At 36.4% G+C, this 22405-nt stretch overlaps 1 protein-coding gene across 1 annotated transcript; it reads right to left on the reverse strand.

Annotated features, from left to right (window-relative positions):
* Nucleotides 1-3767: 3767 nt before the first annotated feature.
* Nucleotides 3768-22365, reverse strand: LOC146157452 (calpain-A-like). The gene is made up of 11 exons (XM_083387541.1): nt 22164-22365; nt 20565-20723; nt 19381-19512; nt 17640-17833; nt 15480-15611; nt 14745-14859; nt 12636-12724; nt 9528-9698; nt 7098-7216; nt 6119-6255; nt 3768-5400 (listed from the first exon to the last, which is right to left on the reverse strand). The coding sequence occupies exons 1-11, from the start codon at nt 22338-22340 to the stop codon at nt 5176-5178; spliced, it is 1650 nt and encodes a 549-aa protein (XP_083243667.1). The 5' UTR covers nt 22341-22365; the 3' UTR covers nt 3768-5175.
* Nucleotides 22366-22405: the final 40 nt, after the last annotated feature.

A 22405-nucleotide genomic window follows, 5' to 3' on the forward strand; every position in this document is an offset into this window, starting at 1 on the left:
GCTAACCTATACCCTTTGGGAATATATCTTTACCACAAAATTGCACACTGCCTTTTTTTAACTCACAACAATGCAAAAATGACAGGTTAACAAAAAATTCCTTGTAAACAATGTTTATACATTACAAACTAATATAGTACAGCAAAGCAATAAATAGCAAAAGGTATCTTATGTTTAGAAAGCAAAAAGTCTTTCTTATTCTTATTGTGGCAGGTTATCACTTAGCTAATTACATCCCACATGGTCCCGAATTAAAACTATTTTGCTTAAATTAAAAAAAAAAATTATAGCACGATTTATGCAAATGCAACATTGCTGTACCTACATTAATTTCCAAACTTTGCTGAGACCAACTCTAATATCACTTCAAAGCTCTTGCGTAACAGTATGTGTTTCACAGTCAAGAATCACCAATATAAATTATACAAAAAAGGTGTTAAAGTTCCAATAAGAAGTATAATAAATAGATAAATATTTGTTCTGTCCAGTGGTGAATGAAAATTAATCTTAAACAATACAAGTAAAATGTAGTGAAATTTTCACAACTAAATTAAAAAAAAAAATTTTCTTAACTAGCCCATTTATAAAATATTGCAGACTTGGCCAAATTTTCACAAAAGAACGGTAATAAAAATAGGGGGTGATAGGATACACCAAAGATCAAAAGTGAACCCCGCTTGTATAACATAATTATAGGAAAATTGGCGAGTATATTTGATTTGTTTTGGGTTTGAGTATAAAAACTTGGTCTCGTCTAACATACTTCCATAGTGGTTAATTAGTTTCTAATTAAAAAAAAAATCAGTTTTTACCAAGTTCACATTCCATGGCAGGTGAGCATCCGATATGTGTGCACACCTGAATTTCACACTTAAATTTTATTATAATTACCAAAAAAATCTTTTTTGTCCAACGGAATTTTTAGTATCTCAGTCGAAAAACAGAATTTGAATTAAAACCCTTTGCTCGGAACGAATTGTGTGTAATTTTTGAAAAGGTTAAATTATGTTTTAGCATTTACATTCTTATGAGAATAATTTGCGGTTTAAATTAAATTCATTGCAAAAAAGAAATGTATAAGTCTAGTTCAAATTCGTTTTTATAATAATTGAATTAGTACATTTCACACTTGAATTTTTAAAAAAGTCTGATTTAAAGTGGTAAGATTTACAAATTTGGGTCGGCAAAAAACAAGATTGTACACCTTAAATTTTTGCACTGCTCTGCTCAACTGAGATCTCAGCATAAAGTGCCATAAAATGCAGACTGGGTTGTTACCTTACAAGCAAAACATCTACCTGGCGTTAGGAACTAACATTTAATACAACATTCAACAAACTACCTACACCGATACATTTTTAGTATTCTAATGGGATTATAAACTTTGGAGCATAATGGTTGGAGGTTGTAGTAAGACGTGATAAGAATATCAAAGCCCATACAGAAGTAGGTAGCATTTTAAACGTTTCGAATAACTCTTTATTCATTTTCAACACCTTATGTTTTAATGGAATTATATTACAGGATTTAGAAGTTTAAGTTTGAAAAATCAACCAACAGTATTACTTCCTTTAACATTCCTAAACAATTTGAGCGATGATTATAACATACTGCCAAGAAAAATAGAAACATAAAAAGTTTACCAATACACAGTTTAAATTATTTTCCTGAAAGCAATGATGATGTTAGGCAAGTCAATATGGCTAGCGTTCATAGAGTTATTGAAACTTTTTAATTTAAAATAGCATGCATTTTTTAAATTAAGTTGAAGAGAATTACTACTTGCATCACATTGTTTGACAGAAAATACAACAGGGCTAAATTAAACAAAAATATTTTTTTAACAAATCAATGCAAATGCAGAAAATTATATTTATTATTTAGTGAAATTGCGTAATAAGTTAATCACTAGATGTAGTTGTTCAATACATAAATTGTGAGCTAAGGTGAGAAATGAAGGATCAAACTTTTTATTTTTCAATAATTAAGATTATTATCAGTTTTCGTCAGTTAGTATTGTAAATTTAGTCACTTATCGTTGTAAGTTCAAATTACATATCTAAACATAATGCTAACTTCAGATTTAGAAACAGCACAAGGCATAACAACATTTCGAACAAAAACACAAGTGAAACCGAAAACAAATCTGACACCGTTTCGTTTTCAATAAATAAACTCACATTACAACCACTTTCTCATATGTCACTCATTATGGGACGCAGGCAAGTTAAAAAATAGGCCATTATTGCACATCGAAAATGAACCTAAAGCAACAGCGTTTCATTTCACATACATTCAAACTTTTACAGCTTAAACCTTCGCAGCGAACAAACATTTCCCTCAGCAGTTGTCGTGGGTTGGGCGTTTGCTCAGCGAGGTGTGAAATTTTTTTATGACGTCACAGTAACGTTTCGACGTTCTAAACTTGAAGGAACTTTTTCAAATAAAAACAACGCGGTTATATTTCTTTATTCATTGTATTCCGTGTGGGGATTGTAAGAAGGGTGTTCACAATGATGTTTTACAATTTATTAGAGTAAAATATTAATGTTTTTTAAAGAAAAACGAAACAGTCTAGTCTGGATTGTGGTAACATTTTCGCCACAGACCATTTCCGTTAACCTTTTTTAAAAATCACGATAGCTACTGAGTAAGGCTCATCAAATCAAAAGCACTTATTACTTCATCAAAACCATGATACTATATAATATTCTATCATTGTCAAAACCAAGCAAACAACCTTAGGTTTTGGTACTAAACCAGGTTATGTAGGTAAGGTAGCAGCTATATTGCTATTGTGCAATTTTTGGACAAACTTTAACAGGAACTTGGCAGTTATTACGGTACTAAGATTCTGAAAGGTAAATCTAAACTGAACCCAATATGCCGGGTTATCAAAACTTGGCGGGACACAAATCTGGTAAAAAAAGTTCTTTTGTTTGATGTATAAAGACATCCAAGTATGATAAAGTGTATTGCGTGGCAAACAAAACTAAAGATAGGAAATCAAAACGATACCGGTACCATTTATTGTTCATCTTTTCAGTTAAGTGATGTTCTTTATTGTTTAGGTAAATTATTTCATTAGTCTTCGTATGATAAACTAAAATTTTACTAAGCCACTTTGTGATTATAAACGATAAACATTTGATGACTGCCCAAATGAAAACTATGGAAAAATAACCGACTTTGAATTCGATTACAAATATACCATAATCAAAACCAAATACCGCGTTTTTTAAAACATGTCTAGTTGTCTACAAATTTCTGGTCTTAGCCTATATGCGTTTGGTGCAACGATATCAAGAAATTAAGAAGACGGAGTCATCCCTTACAAATCCTTAAAATTATCTGTTTTCGACTTTTTTTGATTAAATATACAAATCTGAACTGAATCCAATACTGAAACTGGTCTAAATCCGACCTAAAATCCGATAAAGAACCAATCGTGACCATATTTGTTAGTTGGTCGGGTTAGTTTTTTGACATAGGCCAGGCCTATATATGATAGGTTTGAAATCGAAATCGTTTTTTTTTTTTTTTACTGCGTGCTAATTTTGGCTACAGACCATTGCGAGTGCAATCATATACAGAAGAACAAAATGTTACAAAATACTTCTCTAACGTAATTAGATAGCTCACTTCCACTTTTTATTTTCTACCGTTAAAGTTGCCATAAAGTCACCGTTGTATTAATTTATGAATAACAAGACGTTCCTATAAAACTATCCGATGGCGTTTATTAGCAAAATAGACCGACCGTGATAAAAATTATGATTCTTGATTTAATATAGGCACAATAATGCAATTACAGACAAGACAAAATGGAGACGAAATAAAAGTATTACAGACAAAACATTTAAGCCACTATATATGTAATTAAAAAGCTATTCTCATTTTACAGAAATACAATCAACAGAAAGCACAATTAATAAAAGGTAGCAAACAAAACAAAACAATCCCAAAATGGTAAAATAAATTCTTCTTTAAGCTTTGAATCTGAAATATTTGTACGGCATTGTGACAGAGATCAAATTGAACAGTCAAAAGCTTAATATAGCGTAATGTTTTCAAAAAGGCATTTGCATTTAAAAATACATTTTCCTTGAGGAGTATAAATTTACAGTTTACAGAATTTCAAATGATTTTTCGCCTTTCGTTGTGTCCATCTAACTAAAAACTAAATCTCTGAAAACAAACAAAAGTTCATAAAAACTACACAAACTTTAAAATTGCGTTTACTACCAAAATGGCAGCAGGAACACAAGTTTGGCTTGCAGAGGTTTAAAACTTAAAACAAATAGATAAAAAATGCGAAAAGTTGCCCAAACACGAGAAACAAATTTCGGCAAATGCTTTACCCTGTAACCTATAGCTAAAAAGACACATATTACAGAAAATTAGCAGTGCCAGCCACGTAAAAATCGGCCTATATTACAGCAATACACTTTAGCGCGCTAAAACAGATACGAAGCAGGGATACATAGAATAGACGGAAAACACTGCGCTACGTATAAGCAATATAACAACCAAGAGCGCTTTATTCGGAATGTTATGGATCACATTTTCAAAAAGTACGTATCATACAGAGCTTGATGTTCGCTGTTATATTTTACTTACAGCGTTCTAAGGAAGCGATTTTATCAAAAACTCCCAGGTTTGCACAGTACAAGCAGCATAAAGGATAAAATAAAATAGCCACAGTTCCCCATATACAATCTAAAGATGTATTTAAAAGCCAGCCACACATCTTTAAAAGCTTGACACTTGGCGCTGCCCATTAATGACCCCCTCCCCCCAGCCCCCTAAAAAACGATCTGCAGTGCCTGTACACTGTCCATAAAACTGTAAACATACAACGGATTATCAAATTAGTGGTTCTCAAAATATGGAAAACCTTTTTGTAATGCCGTAAAATTGACCTTTTGGTTTTGCAATTTGTATTACAAATAGGCAGACGCGCAAGTATGCAAGACTTTAATGCGCACTATGCATTAATTAACCGATAAAACCAATCGTAGTAAGGATGGATGACTTTTAAAAAGTGTGATAACTTTTTTTCATTAATTTAGTGCGCCGCAAGCTAAAAACGTTCGAACCACTGGACTAGCATCTTCCCCGACGAAAAGGGCCTATAATACTAATGGAGAAAACACAACAAACGGCAACCCATATTTAGAAGATCTCCTCCAGATTGACCGGCTTCTCTGTGAAGATTCGGACCAGGTAACTGCCGCTCTTTGCAGGGTAGAAGGTTGAAGGCACAACCACGTAATTGCCAGGGCTCAGCAGGCTCGTGATCGCCACCTCCCGGCGGTTTATGTACGTGCCTGTGGTGAGCACGTCACGGTTTCGACTGAAGTAGCGAGCGTCCAGCTTTCTGCTGGGCTTGCTGCTCACCTGTACGTGAAAACGACGGGAAAAAAACATTGTGTAAGCCGTATTTTGCACTTGTTTTTTGTTAACTTTTTAAATAGGTTAAAAATTAGACGTATATGCATATGGTATACCTACTTCTGTATTGACTTTTACATCTTACTAAGTTTACTTACAATTTACAACGAGTATGCTCCGAGGTTTTAAATTTGTTAACGCAATCAGACACCGTAAACACCGCAGCACAGCAGTTTTTAAAGGTTCGAGTCAGTGTTGTAAACCAGTCATATTAAAATGACTTAAGTCCCAGTCAAGTCATTTGTGAAAAAATAACAAGTCTAGTCCCAGTCCAAGTAATGATATGCCCAAGTCATGTCCCAGTCAAGTCATTACTAGAGCAAGTCAAATCCAATTCAAGTCATGGACATAAAAATAAAGCGCAAAACTAATGAAATTGGCAAACTAGTCCGATTGTTATGGGCCATCACTCAACCAAAAATAATAAAAACGCCATATACAGTAAGCTAATGACTTGTCATTACAACACTGGTTCCAGTAAACCGTAATGCAATTGCTGTCAACAAAAGTCAAAAAAAAAAAAGAATTCGTCGTGAATTGACCCAGCTACAAGTTATCCGCCAGCATACGGCGATTTGGCAAACTTATAAGTACCCTTAGTGTATCATAGTTAGTTTTAAGCTTTAACGAAGAAGGTTATTTCCGTATTGCTACTCATATTTACCTTGTAAACGTTCAGACACAGATGTAGGTTCTCAACGCCCTTGGAGCGCTGCATTCTCCTGTATTCCTGCATCAATCCGACAACGATCGAACACTTGCCCTTTTCCTGCGGTTCGTCCTCGGCAGGATCAAAGTCGTCTGAAACGGTTTGTCAGTTAGAAACTTTCTCAGGGAAATTAAAACTTAGATTGCAATTTTAAGCGCCGTTTCAGCGCCGATGCACGACAAGGGGCAGAGAACTCAAGTTAAAAGAACTTAACTACAAGTTTTCAGTAAATGACAACTCAAGACCCAGTTAAGTCATAATTAGAGCAAGTCAATTTCAAGTCAAGTCCTTCACTGAACTAAAAAACTATAACAACACTGTATTTCAACCCAAGTCATTTATTCAAAAAACTTGTCAAGTCAATTCGTTTGTCAACAAAGTCTTAAGTCAAGTCATAATTAGAGCAAGTCAATTTCAAATTTTCAAGTCCTTGTCATAAAAATTAAACGTTAAACTATTAAAATCAGTAAATTAGTGCGATTTGAGCAATACCCTCCAGCCTACTAAAAATAACGAAAACCCAACATATTCTAAGCAACATGTTTTACGGGCACAGCTTAAGAAAAATAACTCAATTTTATAATTAAAAATGCTTGATGATAACACTTTATTTCAACACGGGTCATTAGTCCAAAAGACTCAAGTCAAGTCAAGTTATTGACTTAAGTTATAACAAAGTCGAAAATCTTAATAAAATTGCGGTAGGAGAGAAATGACTGTTGGGAAAAACAAAATTTGTATCGCGATGCCGAGTAGTTAAACCCTTTGTAGCAGTGCATATTTGTAAACGGAAAAAAAGCATGACTTACAAGAGAAGTTAGAGATACATTGCTGCTGAGAAACAAAATTTTCATTACAAGTCGTAAACATGAATTACGATAACTGGTCGTAAAATGGCATCACGAAACTAAGTAGTTTAATCAGCGTTTTGTACCAGGTTGCAGAAGTTGAAGATAATACTGCGGGTTGGTTTGATAAGAATATAGGTCGTTTCTGCAGCCTCCAGCCGTTTTGCCAGTCACCCATTCGCCGTGGATCTTGGACAAGTACCAGCTGCAAGTAAACAAAACAATATTAAAATAAAAATCCCCCGCAGTGAATGTCGTGCGCTGTCGCTGAATTGCTTCCTTTATGAAACGGTGACTTCAAAGAGCAATTTTGTCCATATATATATGCGACTGGTCTTTTGTTTCAGCTCGGGGCTTTCACTAGAAACCAGGAAGAATGGTTGGAAGTGAGTGAGGTTTGGTTGCGGGGTGCTTTCGTTTCCTGCAGTTCATCAAAGGTCTATGCGCTCAACGGCTTTCTTGATGGCAAGAGCATTGTTTGATGGCACATTGAATGTGGTCATTTTTTGATGAATAGATTTATTTAAAGGTAAGCATATACAAGCGTTGCTTTTTAATGAGGAAACGTTTAATATTCGCAGATTTGTCCATTCAGCATGTGATTATAAAAAAAAAAAAAAAAATTCATTGCTATGAAAATTTTATGTCGAATTTTCAGGCTGAAAAATTATTTACGACAAAAATTACTTTTTGGTTATAACGTTATATGGTAATTGGCAGATTCATTTGTTCAAAACCATGGGCTATAACACAATATAGCAATTTTACAAGGGCATAAAATGCAATAGGGACGAAGAGTCACTGTATGATGGATTGTTTTGTTTTGTTTAACCACGCAAAATTTAGGTAGATTTCGCAAATTATCGCGCTTAATGCAGGTGTAATTAATTTACATAGTCGGTTTAACTACATTAGTACATTATTAGTTAGGTTTTCTGTTACACATTTAAAAGCTTTATTTAACCTGGCCAACGCCAAATATTTTTTCTTATATATATATATTGAAAGCGAAAACGACAAAAGTTGAAATCAAAATTTTGTCTTAATATGGAAATATTCGTTTAAAAATATATACTTTTTATATTATTATGGAAGGTTTATGGTATATGGTTCGCGCGATGGATTCAGTTCATTTACATAAATAATGAAATAGACGCATCCTTAGAATTCTGACACACATAGGAATAATTGGCATAGTGATTATTGTATGGTTTTTCGTATTACGGTAATCATGTTCGTAAAAGCTATACGAAAAATATTAATTGGCATGCGCTGCGTAATCCTTTTATGTGGTTTTACCAAACACCGAATCGTGTAAACTAGATTCTAGATCCGTGTATATTTCTCACGTTTTAAATCGCCCGAAACAGTGCCTAACTTCCGCCATGAAAAATCATAGGAATGAATCATTTCCTTCGACACATGAATTATGGTAAACTGAATGTGTGAAATATGAAAAATCTCCTTGCCCTTACACGTAAATGACGACAATTGCATTCAAAGCAAATATTTTCAAACTTTCCTGTCCTGGTCAAAGTCAGTCATGTATAAGTTCTAGTCATTTAAAAGAGAAATATATTTCGCCACAAAATAAGGCATCATCAGTCTCTAATACGAAAAGTTCAAATAAATCCATTAAATAATATATTTCTCTTTTAAATGACTACAACTTATTATTGACTGATTTTGACCAAGACAGAAAAGTATAAAGCATGTTTAAACATAAATTATATTCTCACTATCTTATTTTGCGTGTGCATTGCTTCTGCATTGATGGGAAAGAAAAAATAAAACTTGAACTTAGAAGGAAGCATATTATTGTTGAAAATAAATAACGAGTTATTTGAAACGTTTAAAATGATACCTACTTCTGTATGGGTTTTGATATTCTTATTACGACCGGCAATGTACAAAAAATAGACACACTTATTAGAAATAACTACATTAGTATTTTCCAAGATACTGTACTCAAAAAAAAGCACAAGTCCTAAAAATAAGAACGGAATGGCAACCCTGCCCCTAACTGTGATGAAGTATTTGCGCTTTACCTCTCCAGGAACGGAAAAACATAACTGAAAACACGAACAACCTACTAAACCAGTGGTTCTCAACCGCCGGTCTGCGCCAGCTTTTCGGCCGGTCCGCCAAAAATATTACAGTTTTATATTTCAATTGCAAAATGCAAGATGTTGAAGGCTTGACCATCAAATTTAGAACTTCGCAAGTTCCGTAATTTGCAGCATTGTGACGTAACATAGAGTTAATGGGCTACTTTGGACTTTATCGTACGTCACAATGCTTCAAGTTTGGTACCAAACTGTTTAAAAGTAGGCTATAACTCTTTTATGTCTTAAAATTTAAGACCAGTTGTATATGCGAAAGCATACTTTTGTCATAATTACATTTTGGGTTGATTTTATATCTTGAAGGTCCACCAGTCTGCAAAATGCGTTTTTCAATTTGACCGGTCCGTCGTCTAAAAAAGGTTGAGAACCACTGCACTAAACCACACTTACCTGTCGCCGGTCGGGGCACCATCGCTGTCAAAGTCAGGTCCGACCGTGCATATCGTGATGTCGGTGAAGTTTCTCGTGAGGTCGTCGTAAGACATCCACCACTCCCCGTTGTCACTGTCCACGTGAAGTTCGCGCTTTACGTCGGCGCTCACGTAATCCCACGTCAGCGACCTGTCGGGAACATACAGGAGCTGGATCAGTCGTTATCAAAGTGAAGCCAGCGAATAAAAGTTATTAGCCTTCAGCGAAACTCTAAATCAGTGTTCCTTAACCTTTTTATCGCTCGTACCCTTTAGGCTTTCATTAAATTTTCTCGTATCTCCTACCTACAATGGCCGACATAAGTAAATTAAATCGTAACGATAGAATTTAAACTAAATATATTTATATCTTCCGTGTTGAATGCATGCGTTAAATACAGTCTTGTAAGTTCAACAATATTTACAACACACAAACAATAGGGCAATTTCCTAATGGCTTATTTGTTGTTGCTTTTCGTACTTGCCTAAATACAAATATGCCTAAAGAGCGCATAATTTCACACTGCATGTCGTACCCCCTGCTTGGTGCTTCATACCACCAAGGGTACACGTACCCCTGGTTAAGAACCCCTACTCAAAATGCATTACGTAGCAAGTGAACCCGCCTAAATGATCTTCGCTATTTATTAGATATAGTTTGATATGTTTTTACCTTGTTTTACATCAGTCCTTAAGTAATGACAGCTTTTTTTTAAATTAATTTATTTTTTTAAGGCCGCCATGTGAATTGCAACTTCTTACAATACCCAAAGGATAATCTGACATTAGTTTAATTTAATGTGTCTCCAAAAAAACATGTCATAATAATGGTTTAACGAAACATCGCGGTATTAAAATAAAAAAAAAATCTTCTCGATAATACGTCGGTACAAACCAAATAGCTGGACGTAAAAACACACAACAAAATCCACTGCCCAGTTAGAACAGAAGTCCTGTTTTTTTTTTGTCAATTAAAATATTCGATTTAAAAACCAAGGACCAGTTCAAATGAGTGAACCAGACCTATTCTGGAAACGGTTATACAGCATAGATAAGAACATTTATGCCTTGGTCCAGACTTCAGGACTAAAAACACACTAACTAACTAGCGGATTGGTTGGCAGTGTTGATGCGTTAAACACGTTTTTTAATTTTAAGTGGAGAATCCCCTTGGATTTCGTACACGATTTTCGCCAGTCAAATTGTAAGTTTTGGTGGAAAGCGCCATTAAACGCTGTGATGAATTTCGAATAAATTTGCCGGAAGAATCAAATGAACTGATGCTTAAACTTGTTACATGTTATTCGACGCACTGTACCTTCGCAACACCAGGTTTTCAAACGTTTTCACTTGAATGATGGATCGGCCGAAATAGACTTTCGGAAGTTAATGCGCTTCCGAAAACCTATTTCTTATGCCTTTGGATTCACTAAATGACATTTAGGGTAGTTCACATAACCACAAAGAAACGTGACAGCCCCTTGTTCAATTTTCTGCTTTTTAGTTAGTGTTTGGTTTGGGCACAAAGGCGTGAAAAATCCTCGGAAATCAGAATGGATTTACTAAAGCCGTAAAAAAAAATTTTTAACGGACCTATTGCTTTCTATTAAACTAAATTACGCGGGCCACTTCTTACATACCACTAAAGGGGGCTGCTCGTAATTTAATGATCGGCTAACAGCTATGCTTAGCGATCACAGACAGCTATAGGGTCAGCGATCAATACTTAAAAACTGAGGCATTACCAAGTATTTGTTCAAGCGTATTTTTAGATAAAGTTTTTTACATGCGCACCTAACTAATTTCGCATTGTTACTTATATAAAAGGGCGTATCGTTATGGAATCCAACACCACTGGTAGCAGGTTTTTGCCACTGTTCCGCCGATGCGTATATTAACAATAAAGCCTGTTAAAAAACCCGAATAAATCCAGTATTAGACATTTTTAAAGGAATATATATTTAGCCTATACTGACATCGTCGGTTCCTTAATTTTGAACGAACCGTCTTGATACCCTTGATTTTAAACGAGTAAACAAGCAAGCGCACAAGGGTGATTCATAGCTCGGTAAATCATTACCAAGACGCATATTAAATCGAATATGATGTTCAACATCCTTACGAAAGATATCTAAATTAAACAAACGCGTCGATTTAATGGTTAACGACTTAAGTGACAGTCGTAGGCGGATCTGAGTTCAACGCTGTATTTTAACAGGCTTATATGCCTATTTTGATATTAAATTGAAAAAAAGAAAAGAAAATGCGCTGATACTTTTTTCGTTAAGCTGGAGAAAAGGTAACACCCGATTGGAAAATTTAAATACAAATTTTGTATGTCGACCTACAGACTACATTTGTTTCTACTGACAAATTTCAACAATATCCCTGACTTATACATTGTGTTAGTTGTAATTGATTTTGAAAAAACAGTGTAGTAAACAAATAATTTTGAAATGACTGAAGTACCAGTTAAGTCATTTTGGCAAGAACTTAAGTCCAAGTCAAGTCATTTTGAATAACTGTATAACTGTTTATTTGATGCTACAATGCGAACACAGTAGCAAAGGATCAACGAAGAACCACAAAGTGATTATCGAGTCAGTTGACCCTGAATAAAATAACAAGTCAAGTCAAGTAATGATTAGAGCAAGTCTATTTCAAGTTGTCATAAAAACTAAACGTTAAACTATTAAACTTGGTAAACTGATCTGATTAAATTGTGAGCAGTAACTTAACTTAAAATAAAACAAAACCCAGCATACTGTATAGCAAGAAAGTCGTTTTATGTGGAAGATAAATCACCCAAATTCTTATGAAAGAAAAATGTCCAATAAAAAGCAATCCTTTCAACGTAAGTCATTGTCCAAAAGACGTAAGTGAAGTCATTTGAAAACAGTGACTTAAGTGCACTTCAGTCGAGTCACACTGGCATTAGGTTATAAAGTTAAATAATGTACACCTCGTGAAAAACTCGATGTAGACGCACGAGATTGACAGCTGTTCGACAGCGTTCATTCCGACAACCTCAACTGGGGGGCTTTGGCGCGGAAAGATAAACAAACAAACGGTCGACATTGAAACTTACTCGTCGCTCCAGTCGCCTCGCCACTCTGTGTGATTTCCCCACGGATTGCGCAACTTCACCAGGTAAATGTAGCTTCCCCTGTAAGAGACCTGTGACGTACAAAACATTCCTGTTGTAAACAAGTCATTTTGAAAGTAAGTCCCGGCCGAGTCATTTGTAAAAAACTTAAGACCAAGTCAAGTAGTTTTAAATACATAACAAGTCAAGTCCAATCTAAAATGACTTAAGTCACCGTCAATTGTTTCGTAAAAAACTTAAGTCGCAGTAAAGTCTTTTGTAAAAAAAACCTAAGTGCAAGTCAAGTGTTGTTGAATACATAACAAGTCAAGTCCATTCTAAAATGACTTAAATCACCCTCAAGTCTTTCGTAAAATAATTAAGTCGCAGTGAAGTCATTTGTAAAAAAAATTAAATTAAGACAAGTAATTTTAATAAATAACAACTTGAGTCCCAGTCAAGTCATAATTAAAGCAAGTCAATGCCAAGCCAAGTCCTTGTCATTGAAGTTAAACTTTTAAAATTGGTAAACTTTTCCGATTATGAGCAATTACTTAACTGAAAAATAACACAAAACGCTACTTACAGCAAGATTTTGTTTTAGATACACACATTGTGATAAATGAATCTATTTTACTAAAATATTGCTTAATACAAACGCTTCATTACAACCGAAGTCATTTGTCCGAAAGACTTGAGTCAAGTCAAGTCTTTAAACACAGTGACTTAGGTTGACTTAAGTCATTATAACATTGCAAAACACACATATAAAGAAACTTCTAATATGGTAAATGCCCGCGATATAATCTATTTGAAAAGTACGACAGGCGAGGTACACTGATGTGCATTTGAAGTGGTTAAATTGATAGGTGGACACTGCCACAGGACAGATAACAATTTCCTGGTAAACGTCCAATGAATGAGAGTTCAGCGAAATGAATGAGATTAATCCGGATATGGGCGCGAAAGATTGCAAAAATATAAGCGCATCAACGTACTTTTAAAAAGGCAGGAAACCGTTTTGGCAGCAGTATGTTCGAAGCACATTGTACAGAGCAACTGACAGAGTAAAATAGCAATTATAGGCTAAAGAATGTTGTAGCGCGGAGCTCAAACGCGCTTTCAATGACAGAGAAGGAAGTAACTCGGATTGGGCATAGTGACAGGTATATGAGTTAAAAAAAGTTTGTTGGCAGTGACAACCGCAAGTCAAGGAAGTAATGACTCTTAAATTTTTTAGAAAGGCCTCTGAACACGATTGCGGCCAAACTTTAGGTAATGTGCAAACTGAAAGTAGAGTTTTTCGATGGGACCCTTATGGTAAAATTGAACACTCAGTGTGACAATAAATAAAAAGGGCTAGGATTATCACACAAAAGAAATGTTAATCTTTAAAGACGGGGTTCTACGTTAGTACAAACGCGTAAATGATGTTTAAAATCTATGAAACTAACTTAAAATCTTTGAAGCATAGAGTTATTCGACACGTTCAAAATGATACCTATTTCTGTATGAGCTTTGATATTCATTCTAACTTGAAAAAAAAAATTGCGACCATTTAAAGGAAAAACTAGTCTTCACACCATTTAAAAGAGTACACCCAAAGCCATCGCAGACTCACCGAATATGTCAATCAATGAAGCAAGCAGGGAAGGCCAGCCTGCAGTGAGGTTCGAACTCACGACCTCCAGTCATACTGGGACATTCGCTCTACCAACCGAGCTACGCATTCATTTAAAAGAGTGTTCTATTTTAGTTTGTTTGTACGCAGGCACTCGTCATAAAATGGTTGGAGAAGTAGAAATAGTAAGAAAGTCAAATACGTAATTCTGTATGGGCTTTGATCTTCTTACTAATCAAAAATCGTTAACAAAGTCAAAACAAATTGCGACCATTTACAGGTAAAACTGGTGTTCGAACCATTTAAATGAGTTTTTATTTCAGTTTTTTCTTGAACAGCACTACTGGGGCCTGCGCGTGCGAGGACAGCACAACAAGACCACCGGACGAAGGGGTCGCACTATCGGTGTGTCCAAGAAGAAGTAGACACTGCTGCTCCTACATTTTCGGGCAGCGAAAAGAAACTCAGAATGATAACCAACTAAAACCGACCTTTGTTAGTTGCAGAACGGAATAGGCGTGGGCAGATACGAGGCCAGTCGACTGGTTGACCGACTCGGTCGTTCCTGTGATGCCGGTGCACGCGAAACTCTGATTCTTCATCGCCCTGTAAGTGGGTGAAAGTTGACGGTGAATCATTAACCTTCTTGAAGTGACAAGAAAGGCACTACTTGGAAATAGGTGCAGTGTGTGCTTAGCGAGGAACACGTGCGTTTATCTATGTCTATTTGTCCGGATTAAAAATGTCTCCAAAAAGGGTTAAAAAATGGGTCAACTGCTATCGAATTAGCTATAGGTAAACTTGAAGAGTTTTGGTCAAAGTTTTGTGTACCTGTCAGTGATGTAATGACTCAATATAATGCACTCAAGTAACAGTGTTTAAACGAATTGAAGTCTTTCATCTTAATTTTTTTACATAAAACAATCTGCCTGCTATATGTTAAGTTTTTGGGTTTTTTTCAGTTGAAATCTTGCTCGTTATCAAGGCGATTTATCAATTTTACTAGTTTAACGTTTAATTTTTCTAACAAGGACTTAACTTGGAATTAACTTAAAAAAAAGAAAAAAAGCTAAAATTATGACTTGACTGGGACTTGACTTATTTTACAAAAAAACATGACCTGGACATAAGTTATTTCACGAATGACTTGACTGGGACTTAATTCATTACAAAATAACGTGTTGACAACACTGGTATGCCTCTACCTGGCAGCAGTTTCGCCTTACTTTCTTAATATAGTGAGTAGGTCGGGTGGAGTGGACGGTCCGAGGTTGTACGAAAGAGCAATTCCACCAGTGAGATCTTCCATACCGTCCTGTGTGTGTCCGCCCTCGATCGCTTGGTACGAGTTGTGCAGTCTGCGAATGCATACGCCGTTCATTTACTACACTTTTGGAGGAAAATCGCCAAAATATCGTTAATATATAATATATATATATACCGTTAACAACGCCTAATATTGCTTGAAATTTGATTCTAAATAAAATAACATGAAATACCACATTTAGGAATTTATCGTCCATAGATCTCTACCGTTCTGGGAAAGTTTTAGATATGATTTATTTTCATAGGTTTAAAAATATATTATTTTTTTCATTTTTTTTTCACTAAATTATGTTTGGACGTCCAATTGACATGAACAGGATTTTAATTGAAAACACCGATAAAGCCCTTTTAAAACTTTTTATAGAATATAGGATTGAGGTTAAAATTGAAGCTAAGCCTTTGTTCTGACATTTAGTCAGTAAAATTTAATGCAACGTTTTCTAAACATCGTTTTATTTTACAGTCAACATTTTCCAACACACGCTTTGCTGGGTCAGTCACTATAACGCGCTTTGCGGGAGTTCTCGGCTTGACGTGTCGAATCTCTCAGCAGCCTCCCACGAATTTTGTTCGCAGTCCATAACATTGCGATTGTTGACCGCTAATCCCAGACGAAAACACATTCCCCGTAGCGCCAATATACGTGCTGGGGCGTCCTTGTTCAAATACAATGCCAGTTTGAAGAAAACAAAAATCGCACCATGTGGTCCAAGGACTCTAAAGACGCCTTGAAGACCAACTGGGGTTTTACTATAGTTATGTTTTACAACCCGCCGTGCCCTTGACATAATCCACTTTGGAGGTAAATGCAGCGTTCTATTGGCAAATCGTTTTTCTTAGAAACGGGGTTTAACAACTAATTTGAAAGTACTGTGGAGCAATCCAGCACAACATAGGGTCCGCTACATCTGTAAGGCGTTCAAGATTCGTAAAATCGCCAGCCATAACAAACATATGGCGATGAGCGCTAAATAATGCATACTTTTCCGACAATCTTACGCAGGCTTTTTTAAGTCGGTTTTCTTCTTGTCTGACAAAAAAAATGTTTTACAACGTTTTTCTGTTTTTGTCTAGTCAAATTTTTGCACAGTTGAAAGGGAATTACACGAAATCAGATTCATTTCATGTGCGAGACAAATTGAACAATAAAAAAATGGGGATATTCGACCATGTAAAAGGAACAAAAATACGGCCTTAAACAGCGGCGCCCAAACGGCGCCCCCAATGGTCCCTTCCCCCTACCCCAAACGGCGCCCCCAATGGTCCCTTCCCCCTACTTACAGTTTCAGGCATTATTTTGGACATTAAGACCTTCTTCCGGCAGATTTAGATCTTATTCAGACGATTAATTTTCTATTCTGTCGTGGATATTACTGCGTATTTGGCTTTATTATTTCGTTGGTCTTCATACTATGGTATTATAATAGATTTTTCATCTTTGAGTATTGTCGCCTTGTAGGTATTATTGTGTGTTCCCTCTCTGCTTTTGTCTAATTTTCGCACTGTTCAAAATGGAAATACATACAGTCAGATACTTTGAAAGGGCAAGACAAACTAAAAAATTAAAGAATTGGGCTAATCGACCAGTTCAAGGGACTTACAAGCAAAACGTACACAGAAAAAGGAGGCGGCGTAACAAAGAACCAACTTACTTGGAAAAAAAAATAATTTTGACAATGTTGCTCTGTTATTACCTAATTTTCTCACTGTTGGAAGTGAAAATATACGTAAAGTCAGACACTTAAAATTAAACAATCAAGGAATAGGGATATTCGATCAGGTAAAGCGACTTGCAACGTAAACTTACACAGAAAAAGGTGGTGGCGACCGACACTAGAAAATAATGATGGTGGTTAATAGACGTTACTTATTTCCGTAAAAATTTAGGAAATTTAGAGCCCGCTTCAAACTTTTTTGAAGTCTTTCACTGAAATCGAGTACCATCGTTTTAAATAAACCATTTTTTAAATAATTTTTTATTTGTTTTTTTTAAGGTGAAATAGTTAAAAATCCTGTTTCCACCGCTATCCAGTGATTTTAGATTATAAGGTCACACTTACTTGGCAAAGGCCTTCTCCAGCAGCGGTAACCAGAACTCGTTGCGGTCAGCCGAGTGTCCGAAGCACAACGAGCCGCTAACCGTTGGTAGGCTGTCGTCCACTATAACGTCCACCCACGAGCCAAAGCGCCAGAAGCGAAAGTGGAACATTCCGACGTAATCTGGCCCACTCATGGCCTGACCGTCCGGGATAACCTTTGACACAGAGGGGTCAAGGGTCAGTGAGATTACGGCGGTCACTCGTAAGAATGCTTTGATATAGCTATCGGTGATATATAGGTAATGTATCGGTAATTTGGCCTTTGCTGTTTAATGGCATGTGACCGCGAATTGGCGACAGCGTTGTAGGCCGCATTTGCTTCCTGATAAAGGAGGCGAATTGTATCCCTACAAGCCATTTCAGTGACTGTTCAGTTTGCTACTGTAAATGAGAATGATTTGGCTAAACTCTTTACTGATTTGTCCTTGCTTTGTGATTTATCGATGTAAATACGCCAAAACTTTGCCTTCCTTAATGAAGTTCAAAAACACGGTTAAAAAAAAAAGTCAGAATATCATATTGCGCTGGGAAATCAGAATCTCGCAGCATTTCGAGTTAAATGGGCCAGTCTTTGAACGTATATATGTAGCTTCTTATTAGGTGCAATCTATCTTTTATCTCTCGTGCGTCTTATTCATCCCCAGCGTAACATATTATAGCGTAATAAAAAAGGCGGATTGGCACAACCCTGTATTATTGGTAGGCGAATCGACCTACCATGCGAGTTTTTTTTGAATTACGACGGGAAATGGCAAGCGACAGCAGGCTTGCTGTATGTGATGAACATCCCGCCATTGGGAATTTGGGAATACAGTGCAAAATTGTCTTTTGGTGTATTAGTGTACTTGGTGTACAAAAGCAAGCCCAACACCAAAACGTAACATCCAAGTTTGAGGTTTCCGAACTAAATGGATTTTATTACTGAAATCGTGAAAGCGAAAATTGTTCATATTTCTGTGAAACAATCGATACGGAGTTACATAAATCACTCTCTAGTCTGGCTACTTGAAAATGCTCCCACACTCATTTTTTTAATTAAAACCCAAGTATCGGCAGCACGAATAGACAGCCGGTAAGCATTTTAGTCATGTGTGAATCAACCCAAGGCTTTAATTTTGATTATATTATTGGTATCCATTCATTATAATTTTGGAATAGCGAAAATAATTAATATTTCTGTAAAACAATCAAATTCAAAGTTACATAAATGACTGTTTAGTCTGGCTACTTCAGGGGTTCTTAAACTGGGGTCCATGGACCCCTTGGGGGTCCGTGAACTAGTTCTAGGGGGTCCATGAAGGTCTAATTGAAACATTAGTGTATATTTAAGCAGTAATCAATTTATTAAAGAAAACAATTTATTTAAAAATGAAAAGGTTTTGAACTAAATGTATTTAGACTCCATTTCACTTTCACATTTTCGGACCAAAATCAGCAAGTTGGTGAAGTCTATGCGTACTGTGACGTATTTTTTTGGCCTTCAGTGGTCCACGCGAGATGAAAGAAAATTTTAGGGGTCTGCAGAAAAAAAAAATTTAAGAACCCCTGGGCTACTTAAAAGTGTCCTATTCAATTTCTGAGTTTTAAAGCCTGAAAGTATATCGACAGCAGGTATACACCCCAAAAGTGTGAGCCATGTGTAAAATAACCCAAAACTTTTTTGTTCTAAATCTAATTAAAGTCATACGAAGACAAGCCTTACTTTTTTCATTTGTATCGGCGATCTGCAAATGGCGGCACACGAGGCGAGAAACCAGCAATCGCCCAACATGCCCTGCTCGATATCTTCGCTGCTGATTCCATCCTTTGTAAGTCGAGGAGCGCTAGAAAGATCCTACAACGAAAAAATAGCAATAGTTAATTAGAATTTTTATTCGCTTTAGACTTATATTGGGGCCCAAAAATGTACTTTCATATTGGGGTCGAAAAATGGCCATTTGTTTGAAATATATAGAATTGTGGCCAGTGTATTGAACAAACGAGAATTTTATCAGCAATCCGATTGAAACGCTTTTTAATTCACAGTTGTGTATAAAGGCAGAAAATATTTTCGAAACGCAGCGGAAACGGTAAATTGGCAATTGCATGGCCAGGCATCATCCCTAAACGCTTCAATACTGCGTATAACATATTCAAAAACTGTTTACCCAATTTCGCTTTGGACTTACATTGGGGAAAAAATGCACTATATTGTTTGAAATATATAGAATTGAAGCACAATAAATGTGTGGGTGTTCGTTGTATGACTAAAAACTTTAGCGGAATTGAATAACGAGCGATAGAATTTGCAATCTGATTTGAATACCTTTTAAAGCACCATTAATATTGTATACAGACAGAAAATATAACCGAAAAGCAGCGGAAACGGTAAATTAGCAAATGCACAGCCGGGCATCACCCCTTGAAGCTTAAATCCTGGTTATAGCATACTGTTAAAAACTGTTTACCTAATTTCGCGCCACACGCACAAGACATCAATTGTGGAAAATGAAATAGGCAGGGTGAAACTTTATACGACCAAAACAACCCGGGCAGATTTGAACGTCGCGGGTTATACTCAACGAACCGTTTCAACGTTTTTAAATATACAGCTTAATATAGTCGGTTAATTTATCACACATGCGTACAGGAGGGACATCAAAAGTTCGCGCGCGCCGCAGCAATTAATCACCAACAGCCAGCTTTTTTAACTTCACCAGTTCTTTCGCCAGGAAGACGAGCAACCCAAAAACCTGTAGCGCACAAAAGCACGTCGAGCCGAAATTAATGGTCGGCAAACAATTGCCGGTCAAAAGGGACGCTATTTTGGGGTGCTAGGCCAATAGACGAGAGGTGCACAAGCGGTTTTGAAAAAAAGACAAACTGTCACACCCTTTGCATATTTACCGTCGGACGTTTCCACTCTATTCGACTCCAGTTAGTGGGAGGGTACTTGGAGTAGTAGAGGGATTTGTTGTCGCTGGGAAAGTCGACGTCCCTGTAGACGTAGGCCTTGCCCGCCTCCTTTGCCCGTTTCTGGATCGCCGATCTTATTTCGTCGTATTCCTGCAAGCGACAAGTTTTTTTTTTAATATTTTAATAAAATGACCGCATGCAAAATAAACAATATGTATACTTCAAAGCCCATACAGAAGAAGATATCATTATTACTGTTTCGAATAGCTCTTTATTAGTTTTCAACATAGTGAAAAGGCACTGATTATTGTAATAAGTGTATATATACTGCTCAATATGTTGAAAATGAATGAAGAGTTATTTCGTCGTATTCCTGCCAAGCGATTAATTGATAAAAATAAACAAAATCCAAAGCGGTGTTTCGCGACCTTTTTGGCTTGCGGCACCCTACATGAATTATAAATAGTTAGCGGCACCCTTGCTCGTATTTTTGCTGAGTGTTAACTGTAACGGTGCAATAAACAGGATTGAAACAGCACATTAACTGTGCAACAAGGTTGAAAAAACTTTTTTTAATTATTTGCGCTATTATCGTTCGCAAAAATTATAGTGCCGCGGCACCCCGGTTGAGAACCACTGCTCTAAACTGTTAAAAGTCAAGACTTGTACAGAACTTATTAAACCGAAAAACAGTTTGTTTGGATGTCTTTTTTTATCCTATAACATCGTTATACCATATAGTGTGTGTTCTAAAGCGTCTTTAACCAAGCTACATTTTCTAAACGGGCCGCGCTGCACATTTAGCAGAATTTCCGGCCCCCTTTGGTTTGTCGATTTGTCAAAGAAAAGCTGCTAAACTGCAGCACTCCCAGTTTGCAACATGTAGCTTGCAGAAGAACGGTTAAAAAACAGAGCAAGATTAATACGGTTTCCCGCAGCGGCAGTACTGGCACCAATAAAGTAACGAAGTTAAACCGAACAAAACGCGCCTATATTTGCCCACGTAACATTCTGGCTAGCTTACAATGAAGTTGTTAAACCACGCTAACACACTGCAAACTGGGACCACTACACTACCAAGTACCGACTTGGGCCACTCACATAATCTGAAGTATTCGCACCAGTAGAGCTTGAGGGCGTACTGGATGCGTTTTAGTGATTTTTATAGCTTGTCTTGGCCGAGTTTTGACTATGGTTTATCTGATTGGCGATAGGCTTCTCATTCGCAGTACGTACATGCATAGGCGCCAAACTTTTAAAATTCCATGGCGGTATTTTCTAAATCTATCCAGTGCTAAATTGCCTATGAGTTTAATAAAAATCTGAGATCTTTGCGCTGTTGCATGTAAAACAAACTATTTCCTATTATAACAGTTTCTTACAGCGCCATCAGGCAGAAAAGTTTGCTATAAAATTGGCAAAATGTAACCTTAAATTTAAAAAAAATTTTTTGGAAAATTTTTTGGTTAACTAAAACTGTGCTACAGGAATTGATTTTGCACATTTACTCATAAATTGGTCAAATTCCAGATCGTTTGGACGCCCTGTCAGAAATCTAGGGCGTCCAAAAACGTAGCCTACACAACTTACCGACGTTACTTTGTATTCGGTATAGGTTGAACTCCCTTCAATGTTTTCGACGACATCTGGGTCCTCAACTTTGGGTTCTGGAGGAGAAGGGGCTTCGATTGTTGTGTCGTTAAAGTCGATGTCATTTTCTTCTTCTTTCGGTTCTGGGTCGGGGGTGCTACTGCTGCTGTTACCCATAGTATTTGCACTAGCTATACACACATATACACACCTAAACCATTAATACAGCAATAGTGGGTTTA

Source organism: Ascidiella aspersa, chromosome 4 (assembly GCF_963924565.1).
Source record: "Ascidiella aspersa chromosome 4, kaAscAspe10.2, whole genome shotgun sequence".
In the NCBI taxonomy this organism is placed as follows: Eukaryota; Metazoa; Chordata; class Ascidiacea; order Phlebobranchia; family Ascidiidae; genus Ascidiella; species Ascidiella aspersa.

Bases quoted from the DNA above. Each gene is read 5' to 3' on its own strand.
- LOC146157452 (XM_083387541.1), bottom strand. From the start codon at position 22,340: ATGGGTAACAGCAGCAGTAGCACCCCCGACCCAGAACCGAAAGAAGAA. The intron at 20,724-22,163 runs GTAAGTTGTGTA...TGTCGCTTGCAG, and splicing joins CCGAATACAAAGTAACGTCG to GAATACGACGAAATAAGATC. The intron at 6,256-7,097 runs GTACAAAACGCT...AAACCGTTTCAG, and splicing joins TCTTCAACTTCTGCAACCTG to ACGACTTTGATCCTGCCGAG.